The sequence below is a fragment of the Aotus nancymaae genome, unplaced genomic scaffold, assembly GCF_030222135.1.
Source record: "Aotus nancymaae isolate 86718 unplaced genomic scaffold, 86718_ANA_hifiasm-v0.15.2.pri h1tg000029l, whole genome shotgun sequence".
NCBI lineage: Eukaryota > Metazoa > Chordata > Mammalia > Primates > Aotidae > Aotus > Aotus nancymaae.
In genome coordinates this window covers 31,220,636-31,241,569 of record NW_026988442.1, presented here as the reverse complement: position 1 = coordinate 31,241,569, position 20,934 = coordinate 31,220,636, and the positions used below count along the sequence as shown (strand labels likewise).

General features: G+C 46.3%; 1 protein-coding gene across 2 annotated transcripts in view; it reads left to right on the top strand.

Moving 5' to 3' along the window:
* Positions 1-20,934, top strand: part of ZFP64 (ZFP64 zinc finger protein) — a 96,103-nt gene that overhangs the window by 54,395 nt on the left and 20,774 nt on the right. The window contains exon 1 of one of the 2 annotated variants that reach the window (XM_064382535.1): positions 18,915-19,020. The exons of the other annotated variant lie outside the window; for it this stretch is intronic. Within the exon in view, the coding sequence (XP_064238605.1) occupies positions 18,915-19,020 (106 nt within the window). Of the gene's footprint in view, positions 1-18,914; positions 19,021-20,934 lie in introns of those variants that run through there. 2 annotated transcript variants of the gene reach the window in all.

Here is a 20,934-nt window from a genome sequence, read left to right as displayed (position 1 = left end):
TCCAGCACTCTGAGAGGTTGAGGTGTTGTAACCGAGCAAGCTGTAAGGAAAGCACCACGCTCTGAGATTGAATCAGGAGTCCTTTATTGCCGGCGACCGAAAGACAGTTAACACTCAAAATTCTCTCAGCCCGGAAGAAGGAGTTTGATTCCTTTTTATATCTTGCTTAAGAGAGGGGAGGGGGAGCCTAGCTGAAGCAGAATTTACAGAAGCAGAACAAGCAAGTTAGATAAGGAGGCTGGTAACGAGGAGGCAAGAGGTTCCCATGATTGCTGATTACTAAGGAGAGTAGTTCCCATGATCGCTGGTTACCAAGGTGGGTATTCGGTACTTGCCATACAATCAATCACGGAGGTATTCACAATAGCAACTGGGCTTGCCAAGCAGGATATGGTTACAATGGTTATATGCCTCTATAGTTCTACACACAGCATGACCCAGCACAGGAGCATGACCCAGGTATGCACTCAAGGGAGAAATGGCAGGAGGGGTGAGGCAAAGGTTAAGATGGAGTCTGTCAGACTAACACAGGGTAGGTTAGCACAGAGATATGAGGATCGCTTGAGCCCAGGAGTTTGAGACCAGCCTGGGCAACACGTCAAAACCCTGCCTCTACAAAAAATACCAGAAAATTAGCTGGGCTTGATGTCACATGCTGCAGTGAGTTGTGAGCCATGATTACGCCACTGCACTCCAGACTGGGCAACTGAGACCCTGGAGAGGGAGGGGGGGGGTAGAGAGAGAGAGAGAGATCTTTATTTGCCATAGAGCAGGGGTCAGCAATGTTTTTTCTGTAAAGAGCCAGATAGTAAATGTTTTCAGCTTTGTGGGCCTTCTCTGTCACAGCTCTTCAGCTCTGCTGGGGTAGCAGGGAAGTAGCCACAGTCAATATTCAGGACAGTGGTCGTGGCTGTGCTCCAATAAAATTCCATTCACAGGCATTGAGAATTCAATTTCATAAAATTTTCACTTCACAAAATAAAATTTTGATTTTTGTTAACCGGTTAAAAATATGAAAACCAGGCAGGGCACAGGAGCTCACACCTGTAATCCTAGCACTTTGGGAGGCTGAGATGGGCAGATTTCCTGAGCTCAGGAGTTCAAGACCAGCCTGGGCAACAATAGCGAAAACCCATCTCTACTAAAAACACAAAAAATTAGCCAGGAGTGGTGGTGTGTGCCTGTAATCCCAACTACTCGGGAGGCTGAGGCAAAGCCTCTGGGTTTGAACCCCAGAGGCAAATCCTGGGTGACAGAATGAGGCTCCATCTCAAATAAAAAAAAAAAAAGGTCAGAGCTCGTTGTGGAGTGTTAGTTTCTGGGAATGTTGTTCATTTCTGGAGAAGAAATGCCACAGTTATACCATGTATATAAGACGATGGCGTAGTTTATCATCCAAGCTGGGACACTTTTGAGAGTGATCATAACTGTGGGAGACCAGGTAGAAATCCGTCCGCTCCTGACGGAAGACCAGGCTCAGAAGCTGTAAAATGGTGACGAATGCTGCCCTCTAGCGGTGGAGTGCAGCAACTCAACACAGGCAGTTTAGAATTTCAGCTCTCTCTAGCCAGTTGTCCAAGAATAACGAGTCATGTGCCACAGAGCAGATGAGTTTGGTTTTTCCACCAAGCGCTTTAGATATACACTTATTAATACTGTAAATGTATCCATCTTTATCAATCTGTTCTCATCTCAGCTGGATTTTGTTCCTGTTTTCATGTGAGTCGCCATGGTAGGCTAGATAATAGTCTCAAATTCTGTACTTTGTCCAGCTACAGAATATTTACCCACCTTGTCCATTGACATTATGATGGGTGGAGTGTGCTTCCCTGCCCCCTTAATTTGGAGCAAAACCATTTGACTTGCTTTGGCCAATGGAATATCAGTGGACCTAATGGGAACAGGGGCTTTATTATTATTATTATTTTTAATAGAGAGAGTCTTGCTATGTTGCCCAGGCTGGTCTCAAACTCCTGGCCTCAAGAAATCCTCCTGTCTTGGCCTCCCAAAGTGCTGCGATTAGAGGTGTGAGCCACCACATGTAGCCCAGGAACAGGGGCTTTCAATGTGGCTGTAGAATTTGGCACAGCCTCTTGCTCTGGAGTGATCTGCCTTAAAACACACCCTGTGTAACTGATGGACCAAGCAGAAATGAACAGACACATGGAAAAGACCTCAACCAAACCCACAGCCCAGAGCCACGCTCCACAGAGCCACAGTGAACCCACAGACCCAGGAAAAAAATAAACATTTTGTGGAAAATCACTGAGACTTTGAGGTTGTTGTACAGCAAAAACTGTCTTAAACAGACTATTAGTGAATAGTCTTATTCACCTCAACTTATGATTTCCTACTGATTCGCTATAGACAGTGCTCAATATTTGGATAAGTGAAATCATGTTTTTTACTATAATACTGCTTTAAAGTCACTCTCAACACAAGTATGGTGAAAAAAGTAATTGTCTTTGTAAAATTTCTTCCCATCCTGTCTTCTTGTGTTGCTTCCTATATTAATCCGTTTTCATGCTGCTGCAAAGAACTGCATGAGGACCAGGCATGGTGGCTCACGCCTGTAATCCCAGCACTTAGGGAGGCAGAGATGGGCGGATCACCTGAGATCAGGAGTCTGAGACTAGTCTGGCCAATGTGATGAAACCCTGTCTCTACAAAAGATACAAAATTAGCCAGGCATGGCAGCACATGCCTGTAATCCCAGCTACTCAGGAGGCTGAGGCAGGAGACTCGCTTGCACGTGGGAGGCAGAGGTTGCCGTGAGTGGAGGCCATGCCATTGCCCTCCAGCCCAGGTGACAAGAGTGAAACTGTCAAAAAAAAAAAAAAAAAAGTGAGATTAATTTATAAAAGAAAAAGGTTTAATCAACTCAGTTTAAAATGCATGACTGGGGAGGCCTCAGGAAACTTACAATCATGGCAGAAGGTGAAGGGGAAGCAAAGCACCTTTTTCACAAGGTGACAGAAAAGAGAAGTGCCAAGTGAAGGGGGAAGAGCCCCTTATAGAACCATCAGCTCTCGTGAGAACTCACTGTCATGAGAACAGCAAGGGGGAACCCACCCCCATGATCCAATTACCTTTACCTGGTCTCTCCCTTGTCATTCGGGGATTATGGGGATCATAACTCAAGATGAGATTTGGGTGGGGACACAAAGTCTAACCATGCCATTTCCTTTAAAAAAAGAAAATTCTGGACAGTTCTCTTTCCATTGAAGGAAAACCTGCCCATAGAAGTCCCCACCCAATCTGCCCCCACTCATTTGCCTCCATATGGGTGGCTTTCATTAAAGGCACCATTTTCCCTATTGGCTCTGAGACTCAGCACCTCGCAGGGGGAGATGCATGAAAGGAATAAACTCTTGGAGATGCCTCAGCTTTTATGAGACTTTACATAAAATCCTTAAGAGGATTCTATTCATTTTGCACTAAATCTAAGTTACCACTTATCGCCAGGAGAGGCAGACTTCAGATTAATTTGAAAGACTGATATGTTGAATGCTCAAGGAGAATTTAAATTTTTCTCTATATTAAAATTTCTTGCACCCAACCAGCAGTCATCTTTATAGGGCATCCTTCAACCTAATCCGGTGCACACGGCGTCGATGCACCCAAATCACCCTGAAGTAGGCAGGTACTGTCATTCAAAGACTTTAAACCTGAGTTGTAATTTTAAACAGGCCCATGGAGAGCTAGAATGATTGGCAGTAGAGGGTAATGGTTAAGCAAAGGGCTCTGAAGTCAGAAAGAACTGGGTTCAAATTCCAGCGCCACACCTTCCCTGATATCCGACCCAGATGAATGAAATAACTTCCGTGAATTTCAGTTTCTTCTTCTCTGTAATGGGGATAGTAAAAGTACCTACCTTATAATGTTGTAGGGAAAAATTAAATAAAACAACATATGCTATGGGCCAGCCACGGTGGTTCACACCTGAAACCCCAGCACTTTGGGAGACCGAGGCAGGCGGATCACCTGAGGTCAGGAGTTTGAGACCAGTCTGGTTAACATGGTAAAACCTTATCTCTACTAAAAATATAAAAATTAGACAGGTGTTGTGGCAGGTGCCTGTAATCCCAACTACCAGGGAAACTAACGCAGGAAAATCACTTGAACCCAGAGGGTGGAGGTTGCAGTGAGCGGAGGTTGTAGTTAGCCGAGATCGCACCACTGCACTCCAGCCTGGGCAACACAGAGTCTCTGTCTCAAAAAAAAAAAAAAAAAAAAAAAAAAAAATGCTAAGTACCTGGCCCATAGTCAGTAGGCTAGTCAATTAATGTAGCCATATTCAGTGGCAGCTCTAATAATTTGCTTTCCCAGTATATCTTGTGTTAAGCCATCAGTGGCTTATAGTCATCACCATTAGGGCTGCTCAGGTCCAACCTCTCTCCATGCAGAGGCATCAGTCATTATGTTCATCTTTGTGGAAGATAGTGACCCACCCTACACTGTACAGGCTGGCAGGCACCAGCCACCCCTCCCATGCCCTAGCAGCTGGACGACAAGCATATAATATAGGCCCAAAACCAAGGAATCACACAAAACTATGAGAAGGGATTGATATTTGTTCACAGTAGCAGCATTTCAGCAGAGCTTTAACCAGTGTGTGATGGCTGCTGTGGTATTTCTGGGCAGTGGGGTGCAGCTGAGAAGTTCCCAGAGCATCCATTCCAGTATGCCGCCTACAGCATCACAGGCAGTCTTGGAGGAGTGCCTTGGTCATGGTTATGGCTGTCAGGCCTGCCTCACTTTCTGCCCATCACCTGAGCCTGGCTCTCCACTCCTCCCATCAATGATCTCAGCTCCTTCACATGCTGCTATAAATTCCTGCCCTAGTTTAACTGGCCAGTGTCAGTTTCTGGTGCATGTAATCAACAAACAGTAGTTGATACATTCCCAGAGAAAGCAGCTCTGGTTGCGTGTGTTGTCACCAACAATGAGGACTCTAGTTGGGTAGAATTTGTGGCCATACCAACATAGAATTCATTGCTGTGAACTCAGTCCTTGTCCTTGTGAAGGACACCGGCTTAGATGGTTTCACTTGAACAGTGCAAACAAACCTAGGTGCTTTTACGCTGAAAGATGCCCAGCACACCAGGAATGCTTTCCTTCCCTCTGAGAGCTGGACAGGTACCAGCGCTTCAGGACTGGCCTTTGATTTCTTCATAGTGGTAGAACTTTGTAAAAATGTTTAGGCTGGGCATGGTGGCTCATACCTGTACTCCCAGCACTTTGGGAGGCAAAGGCAGGAGGATCACCTGAGTCCAGAAGTTCGAGACCAGCCTGGACAACATGGAAAATCCCCATCTCTACAAAAAAAAAAAAGTACAAAAATTACCCAGATGTGGTGATGCATGCCTGTAGTCCCAGCTACTTGGGAGGCTGAGGTGGGAGCAGTTGAGCCTGGGACATCAAGGCTGCAGTGAGCCATGATCGCACCACTGTACTCCAGCCTGGGTGACAGAGCAAGACCCTGTCTCAAAAAAAAACACCCAGTAATAAAGTTAAAAAGTTTACTTTTCTTACAATATTTTTATTAAAAGTGTCAAACATAGAGCAAAACTGACCGAAACCCCTGCCCAAAGCCCTGTGCATGATACCATCACGTGGGCATTAGGATTTCAACATATGCATCGTGAGGAGGCACAAACATTCACAGGGAAAAGGAAAAGTAGGGAATGATTTAATCATATTCTTCTTGCCATATGAACCTCTTCATACCTGCTCCCCACCCACCTCCTCCACCCTATGTCCTACACTCCCCCCACCTCTAGTCAGACTAAGGTTTCTAAAAGTGCCGTCTCTTTGCCTCTGGGTCTTTGCGGTGGGGGGCTTGTTTTGTTGTTGTTGTTTTGAGACGGAGTCTTGCTCTGTCACCAAGGCAGGAGTGCAGTGGCATGATCTCTGCTCACTGCAACCTCCACCTCCCGGGTTGAAGCAATTCTCCTGCTTCAGCCTCCAGGGTAGCTGGGACCACAGGTGCACTCCACCATGCCTGACTAATTTTTGTGTATATGTGTGTGTGTGTGTGTGTGTGTGTGTGTGTGTGTGTGTGTATATATATATATATTTTTTTTTTTGAGACAAAGTCTCACTCTATTGCCCAGGCTAGAGTGCAGTGGCACAATCTTGGCTCACTGCAACCTCTGCCTCCCAGGTTCAAACAATTCTTTTTCCTCAGCCTCCTGAGTAGCTGAGTAGCTGGAATTACAGCTCTGCACCACCATACCACACTGTTTATATTTTTAGTAGAGTTAGGGTTTCAACATATTGGTAGGCTGATGTTGAACTCCTGACCTCAGGTGATCCACCTGCCTCAGCCTCCCAAAGTGCTGGGATTACAGACGTGAGCCACCATGCCTAGCCTACCTCTTGGTCTCTGTACAAGCTGTCCCCTCTACCTGAAACCCACTTCACCTCACTTCTTATTTTTATTTATTTTACTTTATTTTTGAGACAGGGTCTCGCTCTGTCACCCTGGCTGAAATGCAATGACGTAATCATAGTTCACTGCAGCCTCGACCTCCCAGGCTCAAGCAATCCTCCTGCCCTCAGCCTTTTTTGGTAGCTGCGACCACAGGCACATACCACCACACCCAGCTAATTATTGTATTTTCTGTAGAGATGGGGTTTCACTGTGTTGCTCCAGCCGGCCCGTAACTCCTGGTCGGGGAGCAATCCATTCACTTTGGCCTCCCAATGTGTTGGCATTGCAGGTGCGAGCCACCGCACCCAACCTACTTCACTTCTTTACCTGCCCAAGACCTCATCCTAGCCAGAGCTACAAATCTACCTCTCTCAGGAAGCTTTGCCTGCCCACTCTGTGAGAACCTATATCCCACATTCTCACACTGTACTATAGCTGTTTCCTTATTTATCCTCCTGATTGCTCTGTGGCTTTTTTAAAGACTTGCTTCCTAGAGGTTAGCAGAGCCTTACCCCCAGTGGCAACCCAATTAATGTTTGTTAAACAAACGAATAGCTTCAGGACATGCCCTAGCAGAAAATGTCAGGCAGGCAGACCAAGTGGCGAAAGATAAGGAGAACACTAAGAGAACCTGAAAACAACAATTGGTGTGATTTCACTCTTGCCACAAAGGATGGGGAATTCATTCTTTTCAGGAGTAGTCAAGACAACTGACCACTCCAGGCCTGCCACACCCTGCCCTGGGATCTGGAAGCTTAGAATTCCTATTCTTAGAGAATATCCCCTACAGCTCAGCAGGTGAATTGGAGACTTTTTTTTTCTCTATAAATAAAGACCTGTATCCACATTGTTGCCCAAACAGAATCCTCCTCCACCAATATTTCATTTCAAATTCTAAGCCATGAAAATGGATTAGGTGTGGGAGCAGAGAGGAAAGAGAAGGAAGACGCTAGGATTTGTAGAGTGGTTATTTCCCTTTTCAACTAAGATTCTGCACTAGTAACTTAACTAGCGTCTTTTTCATTTTAAAAGTAATATTGTCCAGGCATGGTGCATCACACTGTAATCCCAGCTTTTTGGGAGGCCTGGGCAGGAGGATCACTTAAGCCCTGGAGTTTGAGACCAGCCTGGGCAACATAGTGAGACCTTGTCTCTCAAAATAAAATAAAATAAAATAATTCTGGGTGCGGTGGTGTGCACCTGTAGTCCCAGGTACTAAGGAAGCTGAGGCAAGAGGATGGCTTAAGGCTGGGAGTTCAAGACTGCAGTGAGCTGTGATTGCACCACTGCACTTCATCCAGCCTGAGTGACAGAGCAAGCACAGTGAGACTCCATCTCAAATAATAAAAAGTAATTTTTTTTTCTTTTGAGACGGAGTCTGCTCTGTTGCCCAGGCTGGAGTGCGGTGGCGCAATCTTGGCTCACTGCAACCTCTACCTCCAGGGATTCAAGCAATTCTCCTGCCTCAGCATCCCAAGTAGCTGGGACTACAGGTGTCCACCACCATTCCTGGCTAATTTTTTGTATTTTTAGTAGAGATGAGGTTTTACCATGTTAGCCAGGAATGGTCTCGATCTGACCTCGTTATCCACCTGCCTCAGCCTCCCAAAGTGCTGAGATTACAGGTGTGAGCCATCACACCCAGCCATGAATGGTAATTTATGATGATGGGAACGTATAGCTTGGCATCTCTAGGCAAGTTGAATTCGAGCCTATTCTATGGCCCAGCTAGTCCATGCCTGTGCTGTGCTCCTCAAACTTACTGTGCATAGAAGTCACAAGGGGATCTTCTTTTTTTTTTTTTTTTTTTCTGAGGCAGACTTTTGCTCTGTCACCCAGGCTGGAGTGCAATGGTGCGATTTCAGCTCACTGCAACCTCCACCTCCCAGGTTCAAGCAATTCTCCTGCCTCAACCTCCCAAGTGGCTGGGATTACAGGCATCTGGCACTACACCCGGCTAATTTTTGTAGTTTTCAGTAGAGATGAGGTTTCACCATGTTGACCAGGCAGGTTTCGAACTCCTGACCTCAGGTGATCTGCCCACCTCGGCCTCCCAAAGTGCTGGGACTACAGGCATAAGCCACTGCACCTGGCCCACCTGGGGATTTTTTTTTAATGCAGATTCTGATGCCAGTGTCTCTCAAAAGTTACCATGTATATGGATCACCTGGGGACACTGTTAAAAGCCGATTCTGATTTCAGCAGATGATTTTAAACTGCAGAAGAATCACCTGAGGATCTTGTTAAATACAGATTCTAGATGTAAAGAAACTTTCATGTGTGAATCAGAAAAGCAGTGAAAGAATGCTAACAGCTACACCAGTAGTTCATAATTTTTTTTTTTTTTTTTTTTTTTTGAGACAGAATCTCACTCTGTCACCCAGGCTGGAGTGCAGTGGCACGATTTCGGCTCACTGCAACTTCCACCTCCGAGGTTAAAGCAATTCTCCTGCCTCAGCCTACTGAGTAGCTGGGACTACAGGCACGCGCTACCACGCCCGGCTAATTTTTTTGTATTTTTCGTAGAGACGTGTTTTCAAATTTTTTGTATTTTTTGTAGAGACGCAGTTTCACCATGTTGACCAGATCAAATTGCACACCGCCTCCTGGCAGTAGAAGGTGTATCGTGTGGTATAATCATATAGTGGAGGTGATGTGGAAAGTGAAAACTCACTCTGCACCTGCCTGCAGCAACATGTTTAATCTCCCAAACTTAAAGAAGAAAAAACAAAGTTCATAAAGAGGCAAAGCTAAACAAATGTTGTTTAGGTGACAAAGCTTTTAAACAATAATTACACAAAATTAGGGAAGGTGAAAGAAGGTAGCAGAAGGAACGAGAAGCTAATGGATGTGAAGGGTTTGGTAAAGCGGGAGCTCAGGAGTTCGGGACTAACCTGGGCAACATGGCAAAGCTTTGTCTCTACTAAAAATACAAAAATTAGCAGGGCATGTTGGCACACGCTTGTAGTCCCAGCTACTCGGGAGGCTGAGGCTGAAGGATTGCTAGAAGGGTTTCTTTTGCACAAAAAATGTTTCATATCTTTAGTTGTTGGTGGTTACACAGGTGTTCATTTTATTCCTTAAATTGCACAATTATGTTTTACACTCATATGTATGCAAAATTTTATGATTTAAGACTTTATAAGATTGCAGTTAGATATATAGTAAGATGTTTAGTCACTTAGCCTCACTGCCAACGCTGCTGTCTTCATTCCTAGGGACAACTCAAGTTACTAGTTCTCTGGTCCCCTATGCATTCACGAGTTTATATGTGTGTGTGTGTATATGTACATATATATACAATTTGTGTTAACATTTACAGAGATGTGTGTGTGTATATATGTAATTTGTGTTAAAATTTATATAGAGATGCTGTTGTACAAATTATGCATAATGCAAATTATGCTGTTGGGTATATGTGTACAAAAGAGCATGTATACATATGTGCATGTGTACATATGTGTATGTGTATATACATGCATGTATACATATGTGCGTGTGTGTATATGTGCATGTGTACATATGTGTATGTGTATATAGGTGCATGTGTACATGTGTGTGTATATAGGTGCGTGTGTACATGTGTGTATGTGTGCATATACGTGCGTGTGCATATGTGCATGTATATGTGTATGTGTACATGTGTATGTATGTGTACATATGTGTGCATGTGTATGTGTGTGTATGTGTACATATGTGTGCATGTGTGCGCATGTGTGTACATATGTGTAGGTGTGTGCGTTGCTTGTGTGCATGTGTGTGCATGTGCATGTGTACATGTCTGTATGTGTACATGTGTGTACATATGTGTATGTGCATGTGTGTGTTGCACATGTTCCTGTGTATGTGTATGTGTACATGTGTATATGTGTACATATGTGCTTGTGTACATTTGTGCATATGTATGTGTACATATGTGTATGTGTACATATGTGTGTGCATGTGCATCTGTGTGCATGTGTGTACATGTGTACATGTGTACATATGTGCATGCGTATGTGTACGTGTGTGTATGTGTACATGTGTGTATATAGGTGCATGTGTACGTGTGTGTATGTGTACATGTGTGCATGTGTACGTATGTGTACATGTGTATGTGTACATGTGTGTATATACACAGATACCCAACAGCATAATTTGTACACTGTCTTTGGATGTTTCACTTAATATATCATAAAAAATATTCCAGATGAATGCCCATAGAAATGCGTTTTTTTTTTATAGTTTCATAGAATTCTGTTGTATGAAAGTATATCATTATAGGTCGGGCGAGGGGATTCATGCCATTAATCCCAGCACTTTGGGAGGCTGAGGTGGGCAGATCACGAGGTAAAGAGATCGAGACCATCCTGACCAACATGGTGAAACCCTGTCTCTCCAAAAATATATACAAAAATTAGCTGGGCATGGTAGCACGTGCCTGTAGTGCCAGCTACTCAGGAGGCTGAGGCAGGAGAATCATGTGAACCTGGGAGGTGGAGGTTGCAGTGAGCCGAGATCGAGTCACTGCACTCCAGCCTGGCAATAGAGCAAGACTGTTTAAAAAAAAAAAAAGTATATCATTATTTATTTTAATTATTAATTCTTAACTATAAAGTAGCATATGAATACCATCCCTATTATCAAAGAAAGAAAGAAAAGAAAAGGAAAAAGAAAAAGAAAAACTGGCCAGGCACAGTGGCTCAGGCCTGTAATCTCAGCACTTTAGGAGGCTGAGGCAGTCAGATCACCTGAGGTAGGAGTTTGAGACCAGCCTGACCAACATGGAGAAAACCTGCCTCTACTAAAAACACAAAATTAGCTGGGTGTGGTGGTGCATGCCTGTAATCCCAGCAACTCAGGAGGCTGAGGCAGGAGAATCACTTGAACCCGGGAGGTGGAGGTTGTGGTGAGCCAAGATCACACTATTGCACTCCAGCTAGGCAATAGGAGTGAAACACACACACACACACACACACACACGCAAAATTATGTTTTCCAATCCTCCCTCCTCCAAACTTCTCTCCTTTCCCCACCTTGCTTAAGATATAGCCAGTATAAGCCAGGCACCATGGCTCACACCTGTAATCCCAGCACTTTGGGAGGCCAAGGTGGATGAATCACTTGAGCTCAGGAGTTCAAGACCAGCCTGGCCAACATGGTGAAACCCCGTCTCTACTAAAAATATAAAAATTAGCCAGGTGTGGTAGCATGTGCCTGTAGTCCCAGCTACTTGGGAGGCTGAGGCTTGAGGATCGCTGGAACCTGGTAAGTCGAGGTTTCAGAGGGCCATGATCACACTATGGCCCTCCAGCCTGGGTGACAGAGTGAGACCATGTCTCCAAAAAAAAAAAAAAAAAAAAAAAAAAAAAAAAAAAAAAAATAGCGGTAGCCAGCATGTATTCTTTCAGTACTTTTTTCACTGGGTTTACATGAATATGTATTTCACCATTGAAAACATAGATTTGAATATGTGTTTAGGTCTATATATCTATGTGGGGCTTGCTTTTTTTCTTTAATGCAATATATCTTAGAGCTCTAACCATGCTTATATTCATAAACCTGGCCTGGTATTTCATGATATCACTAAACCTCAATTTATTGTAGCCTCTTCCCTATTGTTGGACATTGAGGATGTTTTTTCTTTTTTTTTTTGCTATACCAATGACTTGCAACTAACACTCTTGGACATTCTCCCTTGTGTGCCTGTGCAAATGTTTCTCTGGAGGAGAATGGATGGAAAGCAGAATTGATAGATTGGCAGGATATATTTAAAAACGTATTGCCAAATTGCCCTCAAAAGTGGCTATAAACATTCATGCCCTCACTAGCAATGCATTTGAAACCAATTTCCCTGTACTCTTGATAACAGTAGATGTCCTGAGTGTTTTTAATTTTTATTGATCTGATAGGTGAAAAAAAAAAACAGTGGGTATGAGCTTTACTACCCATTCCCTTTATAATTAGTAAGATTGAACGCCCCTTCCATGTTCGTTGCTCAGAATCTGCATTTAACAAGATCCCCCGGTGATTCCTCTGTACGTTAAAGTTTGAGAAGCACCGAAGTCAGAATCTGACTTTTAACAAGGTCCCCAGGTGATCCGTTATACATGTTACATTTTGAGACACATGGCATCAGAATCTGCATTGTAACAAGATCCCCAGGTGACTTCTCTGCACAATGAGTTTGAAAAATACAGCCAAGGCATGGAATAGCTAGCTCCTGCTCAGCATGTGTGTGTGTTTAATATTTTCTATTGGGACATGTGGAAACCAGTGTTTCCATTTATTTGAACTTACGTTTCTTTAATCATAAGTGACCTTGAACATTTTTTTTCAAATTTTTACATATCACATTTTTCTTATCTGGGAGCTACCTAGTCTCTGAATTGCCTTAGTTTGCTTCAATCATACCAAAGTTGGTCTGTTTTTTTTTTTTTTTTTTTTTTTTTTGAGACAGAGTCTCACTCTGTCACCTGGCTGGAGTGCAGTGGTGCCATCTCAGCTCACTGCAACCTCCACCTCCTGGGTTCAAGTGATTCTCCTGCCTCAGCCTCCTGAGTAGCTGGGACTACAGGTGCACACCACCACGCCCAGCTAATTTTTTCGTATTTTTAGTAGAGATGGAGTTTGGCTCCACATTGGCTAGGATGGTCTCAATCTCTTGACCTCGTCATCTGCCCACCTCAGCCTCCCAAAGTGCTGGGATTACAGGCATGAGCCACCACACCCAGCCCTAAAGTTGCTCTCTTAAAAGAGTCTTTGCTGTTGCTCCTCCCTCCCCCAAGAATGCTCGCTCCCTGGTTCTTTCCATGGCTGGCTATTGCATTTGTGTTTTAGCTCAAAGGTCACTTCTAGCCAAAGTCAGGTGCCCACCACTAATACCCAGTCACTTCTAATCACACTACCATGGTGTTTTGATCATAGCACCTACCTTGTACATTCTCTGGTTACTTCTCTGAATCCCCTCTGGATCTTGTCTGTCTTGGACATCACTCCATCTCCAGCACCTAGAACAGAGCCAGGCAATAAAGTGGGCTCAAAGAATTGTTATCAAATGAACTAATAAATGAATTCCTGCCAGTGAGGTGGCTCATGCCTGTAATCCCAGCACTTTAGGAGGCTGAGGCAGGTGGATCACCTGAGGTCAGCAGTTTGAGACCAGCCTGACCAACATGGGGGAACCCCATCTCTACTAAAAATTCAAAAATAAATAAATAGCCAGGTATGGTGGCAGGTGCCTGCAGTCTCAGCTACTTGGGAGGCTGGGGCAGGAGAATCAATTGAACCCAGGAGACAGAGGGTGCAGTGAGCCAAGATCATGCCACTGCACTCTAGCCTGGGCACCAGAGTGAGACTCCATCTCAAAAAAAAAAAAAAATGAATTCCTGGCAAGGGTAATGATCAAGAAATAAGATTTGTTCCTGTCTAGTTTTACATCCCTTTGGGAAATCATTTGTACCTGGATAGACATTTATTTCTTCCTTCTGGTATTCATAGTGGAGTGGTAGTATTAATGTTACAAGTTAAATGAGGATGCTTAGGAAGGAGAACCCAGCCAAGCACAGTGGCTTGCACCTGTAATCCCAGCACTTTGGGAGGCCGAGATGGGAGGATCACTTGAGCCCAGGAGTTCAAGACCAACATGGAGAAACACCTTCTCTACACACAAAAAAAATAGCCTGAGTGTGGTGGCATGCACCTGTACTCAGGAGGCTAAGGTGGGAGGATCGCTTGAGACCAGGAAGTTGAGACTGAAGTGAGCCAAGATCACACCACTGCACTCCAGCCTGAGTAATACAGCAAGACCCTGCCTTCCTGGTCCCCACCCACGCCTGCCGCAAAAAAAAAAAAATTTTTTAAAAGGAAAGAGAACTCGGGTGCCCACATCCCAAGAGGCCCAGGACAATCAGAGACAACATTCTATTGACACTTTGTTTTAGTCTTTTTCTCTTTAAAAAGAAGAGTAAGCTTTCCTCATTTAATATATGGATTGAAACTCTGAAAGCATGGGAATTCTGCAACTCAGAGTTAAGTAAAATCACACATGCTCGTTTGCTTCAAATCTATTTCCATGCACAACAGTATCTGTGCCTAGTTAAGTGGAATAACCAATTACAGATGAGTGCTATTTTCATAGGTAACTGTAACTTTTACCCCATTGTCATAAATAACTGTTAATACTTAGAGTACTACCTCTGTACTAGTGTCATTTACTATATAAATTCACTAATTCTCAAGCCACCCTCACTGCGTTGGCATTGCCGTTTTATTAATGAGAAAAATGGGGCACAGAACAGCTTTCTTGAGATCACACAGGTGGGATGTAAACAAAGCCAGGAGCCAGGATTTTTTATTTTTATTTTTAATTTTTTTGGAGATGGGAGTCTCGCTGTCTGTTGCCAGCCTGGAGTGCAGCGGCGTGATTTTGGCTTACTCCAACCTCTGCCTCCTGGGTTCAAGCGATTTTCGTGCCTCAGCCTCCTGAGTTGTTGAACTACAGGCTCCCACCACCATACCCTGGCTAATTTTTTTTTATTTTTAGTAGAGATAGGATTTCGCCACGTTAGCCAGGCTGGTCTCAAACTCCTGACCTCAGGCGATCCACCCGCCTTGGCTTCCCAAAGTGCTGCGATTACAGTTGTGAGCCACTGCGCCTGGCCAGAGCCAGGATTCTAACTCAGGTTGGTTCCAGACTGTGCTCTTAGTTACTACATTATCCTGCCTCTGGAATCTTTATAATGTTTGTAAAGAGAGGTGGAGTGACCAGAAGAATCTGTTGTATAATTCAGAGGTATGCTGTTTATCTCTTGGCAAAATACTTAAGAGTTATGAGAATTACAGATATTCTCCATTTTTCTTCCACAAAGAAATAATGTTTGAAAATTTATTGACTTACTGTGTGAACAAAGGGATTACCTAACAGCCATTAAAAATAAAAATCAGGACACAGGTGATATATGAAGAATGAGGAAGTAACTAGTTTTCAACAGAAACATCCTATGGAGAAAGTACTTTTAAATGCATGTTTGGGCCAGGCATGGTGGCTCACACCTGTAATCCCAGCACTTTAGGAGGCAAAGGCAGGCAGATCACCTGAGGTCAGGAGTTCGAGACCAGCCTGGCCAACATGGCGAAACCCCGTCTCTACGAAAAATACAAAAATTAGCCAGACGCGGTGGCATGTACCTGTAGTCCCAGCTACTTGGGAGGCTGAGGCTGGAGAATCACTTGAACCCAGGAGGAGGTTGCAGTGAGCCAAGATCCCACCACTGCATTCCAGCCTGGGTAACAGAGTGAGACTCCATCTCAAAAAAAAAAAAAAAAAAAATGAAAAGAAAATGCATGTTTGGCTATGATTGTCTTATGTGATATTGTTGCTGAATACAGTGAAAAGTTATCACTTATAAGAACCTCATCTACGTGTTTAAACCTAGCAACGGATTTTTTTTTTTTTTTTTTTTTTTTTTTTTTTTGAGGCAGAGTCTTGCTCTTGCCCAGGCTGGAGTGCAGTGGTGCAACTTGGGGTTTTTTTTTTGTTTTCGAGACAGTGTCTTACTCTGTTGCCCAGGCTAGAGTGCAGTGGCGCAAACATGGCTCACTGCAGCCTCGACCTCCAAGGCTCAAGGCATCCTCCTGCCTCAGCTTCCAGAGGAGCTGGGACCACAGGTGCGTGTCACCCACCCAGCCAATTTTTGTATATTTTTGGTAGAGACAGAGTTTTGCCATGTTGCCCAGGCTGATCTCGAACTCCTGAGCTTAAGTGATCTGCCCACCTCAGCTTTCCAAAGTGCCAGAACTACAGGCGTGAGCCACTGCCCTGGCCTATGTTATCTCTTACACCTTGCTGGGGAAGTGTAAGTTAATATAATCATTTTGGCATTATCTCTTATACCACCCCAAGGTATACATTCACTCAAGAGAAACTCTGACACTTTTTAGAAAGATCATAGCAGCACTGTTCACAACGGCAAAGACCTGGCAAAGGCCCAAGTGCCCATGGACAGGAGAGTAGGTGAAGAAACTGTGTCATTTTCCCACACTGGAATATTTACGGAGCAGTCAAAACCAATAAACAGTGACAGCAATTTGGATGGTCTCAGCAAATAATATTAAGTGAAAAAAAGCAATTCTTGGAAGATTACATACTCTTTTTATATTCATTAAATATTAAAATTGTATTTTTTAAGGAATACATGTAGGTGCGATAAAACTTGCTAAAGAAAAAAAAACGAATGAGATCTGTAGGAGTCAAGTTTCAGAGAAGGGGACATCAGGAGGCCATATCCTATTTTTGGGCAGTACCTTCCATTCCCTGGTACTGATTATATCATAACGAACAGAAGTGCAAGCAAGCAGCCTAAAAAATGTAAGCAAGTGTAGGCTAACCGTAGGCCAGTAATGATTCATGTACCAATAATTGATTGTGTACACCTGAGGTGAAACGATAGCAACAAATACAAACACACATACACACCTCAAGCAGTTTAAGGGGGTATCAGATGTCTCCCATCTCCCCAGCGTACCCCTCTTTCACCCCAGAGGCAACCACTGTTTATCCAGTCTCCTTCTCAAAAGGAGACTCTATAAACATGAGTATGTGTGTGTATACATATATATGCATTTTTTTTGAGACAGAGTCTCGCTCTGTCACCCAGGCTGGGTGCAGTGGTGCAATCTTAGCTCCACCTCCCGATTCAAGCGATTCCCCTGCCTCAGTTTCCCCAGTAGCTGGGATTACAGGTCCCCACCACCACCTTCAGCTAATTTTTTGTATTTTTAGTAGAGACAAGGTTTAATCATGTTGGCTAGGCTGGTCTAGAACTCCTGATCTCATGTGATCCACCCACCTCGGCCTCCCAAAGTGCTGGGATTACAAGCGTGAGCCACCGCGCCTGGCCACGCGTATATATTTTCAAATGTCTTTACAGATACGTGTAACTACACATACATCCCAAAGAAGACGAAGTTTTGTGTTTTTTAAGAAGTTTAAGTATCGGAAATTTAACCTGAAGTGACTTCAGCCGGCATTACACAAACATTCCTAAGTCGATTCACAACCTGAAAATCAAGGGGGAGGTTGAGGAGAACAGGTCAGCTTTTGGAGATGGCAACAAGCCAAAATGTTGTTCTCGCAGGCCCTGCCCTGAGGTTCGCCTACAGTAACCTCACAGACGGCGCATTTCAGACGCTGCTGACCCCCCAGGACCACCCGGTAAAACTCAAAAGCGGCGCTGTTAAAAATACAGATTCTCAGGCCCCGCCCCAAAAACTCGGAGCTGAGCCTGGCTGGGTCTTTTTGAAACAAGGGCCCTCACGTGATTCTCAGGTTCGGGCAAGCTTGGGGCACAGCCCTGTCTTAAGTAACTCCCCAGTCTGAAGAAAGTAAACACCTGGGGGCTGTAGGTGGCTTTCTCGATCCCCGTTGGATGTCACTTACGTGATGCCAGGAAGGGTCTCCCTCGGGTCTCATCAGGGTCCCAGCCAGTCCGAGCACGAACGCTAATTAGCTCAACCCCCCGAGGACAGCGCCTCTGTCACCTGCCGGGCGGGGCCTACGCTGGGTTGGCCCCAGAAGCTCTCCTGTGTGGTCCGAGACCCGATGCGGCCGAGTCACCGGGCGAGAGCGGACGCTCATGGATAAAAATACACATTCCTGGCCTCGGCCACCGGAATCCAGAACTTTCGGAATCTGAATTTTTAACCGGCTCCTCCAGGAACATGTTCTCCCTGCAGTTGGAGACACTCTGGTCTTATTTAAAATTTAAATTTGGGTATGCAGCCGGGGCTGAGAACCAGGAGTGGAGGTCGTGCTTCTCAGCTCAGATGCACTCAGAATAACCTGTGTGTGTGATGGGGGTGGTGAGCGGCGGGGAGACGGCTTTTAAAATATATCCCAGTGCCCAGATCCCAGCCCAAACCAATTAAGTCCGAATCTAAAAGCGCAGCCTGTGTAGCGCGGCAGCCACAGCGCCACCTGGGAGCTCGTTAGAAATACAGGAGCTCAGGCCCCACCCCAGACCCACTGAGTCAGAATCTGCATTTTAACGAGATCCCCAGTGACTCGTACGCACATTAAAGTTGGAGGAGAGCTGCGCTTCTGAAATTTTAATGGGCAGACGAATCACCTGGGGATCTCGTTAAGATGCAGACACGGTTTCTCAAACTTTAATGTGCATGCGAATCACCTGGGGATCTCGTTAAAATGCAGATTCTGATTCAGCGGGTCTGGGGTGGAGCCCGAGAGTCTGCATTTCTAACGAGCTCCCAGGTGGCGCGGGCTGCCCGGGCGCGGACCGCAAGTCCTCGGGACCCCTGGGGTCTTGGCTCCAGGCCAATCAGCCGTCAGGACTCTTGATAAATCGCCCTGCTCGGCTGATGAGCAGAATTGCTGGGACATGCGCGTTCCCGCTGAAGGGGGGTAATTTCCGAACTCCGGGAATTCGTTGTGTGAAGTAGGCCACTCCTAGGGACGCGCCGGGAGCCCCGTCCTCGCGCCATGTCGCGGCGCAAGCAGGCCAAGCCCCAGCACCTGAACTCCGAGGAGCCGCGGCCTGTGCTCCGGGAGTGCGCGGAGGTGGCCCCGCAGGTGACGGGGGAGCCCGGTGAGTAGCGCTGCGGGAGCCCCGCCCGGGGGCTAAGGGCTGGTGCTGCGAGGTTCTCCGGACCCGCGCGTGTACGGGGACCGGCTCAGGGGGGCTGGAAGGGCTGGTGAAGAGTCCGGCGCGGAGTCCTGGGACTCGGACCTCGGCGTCCCCGCCCCCGCCTTTGTAAATTACACCCTCCTCGAGTCAACCGTACCCCTCCCCGCCTGGATCCCTCCAACCACTCCTCTCAACAGCTAGCTGGTCTATGAGTTTGTCTCCCAAACACGCTGGAAGGATGCTCTGAGGACCCCTCACACTATTTTCGGGGTGCGCGGGCACCCGAGTTCCCGGCCTCCTTGGCACCGGGCTTCGGCTGCGCGGCGGCTCCTTGCCGTGGGGTTACGTTTCAAATGCGTTGTCTAGGGAAGGCCTCACCGAGGAGGGGACCTCCGAGTGAAGACCCGAAGGATGGGAGGGGGCGAGACGTGCAGGTAGCCGGGGGGAGGAGCATTCCAGGCCGAGGGAACGCCAGCGTTGCTGCCGCCTGAGAGATCTGGGGAGGCCGGAGAGGTGACGGGCGGGGGAGGGAGACGGCCGGGGATGGGGGGCGGCCGTGAGCCCTGGTAAGAGCTCTGCGTTTTATCTGAGCGAAGTGAGAGCCATGGTGGGGGCAGAGCATTGATACTGTCGCACTTAGCGGGCGGGCCCGCACCCCCTCCTTGGCTGCCACGTGGACACGGGATGTAGCAAGGAGATCCTCGGCCACCCTAAGCCCCCTGGGCAGCGTTTCTCGTCCGGGCATCCTCTGCTTCAGAAGAGCCTGCGAGAGGGGAGCTTTTGTGGCTCGCCAGATTCCTCGTGCGCCTCGGGACACCCTGCCTCCACTGGAATCTCGGGGTGGGGTTGGGGAATCTGCATTTCTAAAGCGCTTCCCTTTCTGCTTCTCTTGCGCTTAGATTAAGACACTGCAGGTTCCTACTTTCTCTTCTGCCTACCAGCTCCTCGTGGTTAGCCGAGGCCTTTCCTTTAAGGGAGTAGGGAAAGGAGTTGTAACTTGACTTCCTATTCTCCCCAGCTCTTTCCTGGCGCGGGCGGAAAGGGGGATGTTGGGTCCTCTCTCTAGGGAGGCCTCCCGCCTCCAGAGGCGCGGGCTCTCCAGCTTCCGCACCAACTTCCAGAACAGTCGGTCTGGTGGGCTTTGAACACACCTTCCTGAGGAGGTTGTGGAGGGGAGTAGATTAATGAAGGCTCCACTAAATTAATAGTTTAAATGTTAAAATAATGCTTGTTCGGTTGGAGCTACCATAACTAGAATAGCATAATCACCCTTGTGCCCTGGGATAGAGATAGGGAGGTGAGACTTACAGGACCAAGCCCCCTAGGGCGAGGGGCGGGGCTCTTGCGGATTCTCTGCGTCTAGGGGAAGTTGGGGAGGTATTGGGGATATTTATAGAAGAGAATTGCTGAATAACCCCGGGCTGGAGTTGAAAGTCAGTGCACTGAGCTACTTTTGATTCCTGCAGCCAACACTGCGAGGCGCCTTCTGGAGCTGCACCCAGCGTTTCGGGCACGGGGAGGGTGTTGTGCGTCCTGGAGTACTGAGGTGCCTTCCCGTGGGAGCAGGATGCAAAGTCTGCCTGCCTAGTAGTGTGCCTGAACTCCAGCCGCCACTCGGTGGGGGGAGGGGGAGGAAGCAGTCTTCCAACTGACGTTGTATCCTAGCATCTTTGGTCTGCTCTCTACACTGGCAAGGGGGTGTGTTTTACTAAGGTTGGGCCACTCTTAATTTGCAGGTGTCTTTGCAACTCAAGTAGCTTTTGGAGGAAAATACAGTGGAAAGTAATTAGACTTCCCATCACCACCAATAAAATGACAGAGGGGTGGGAGGAACCTTACTGAGGGAACATCATCCTTTCCCCAGGGGTTAAAACA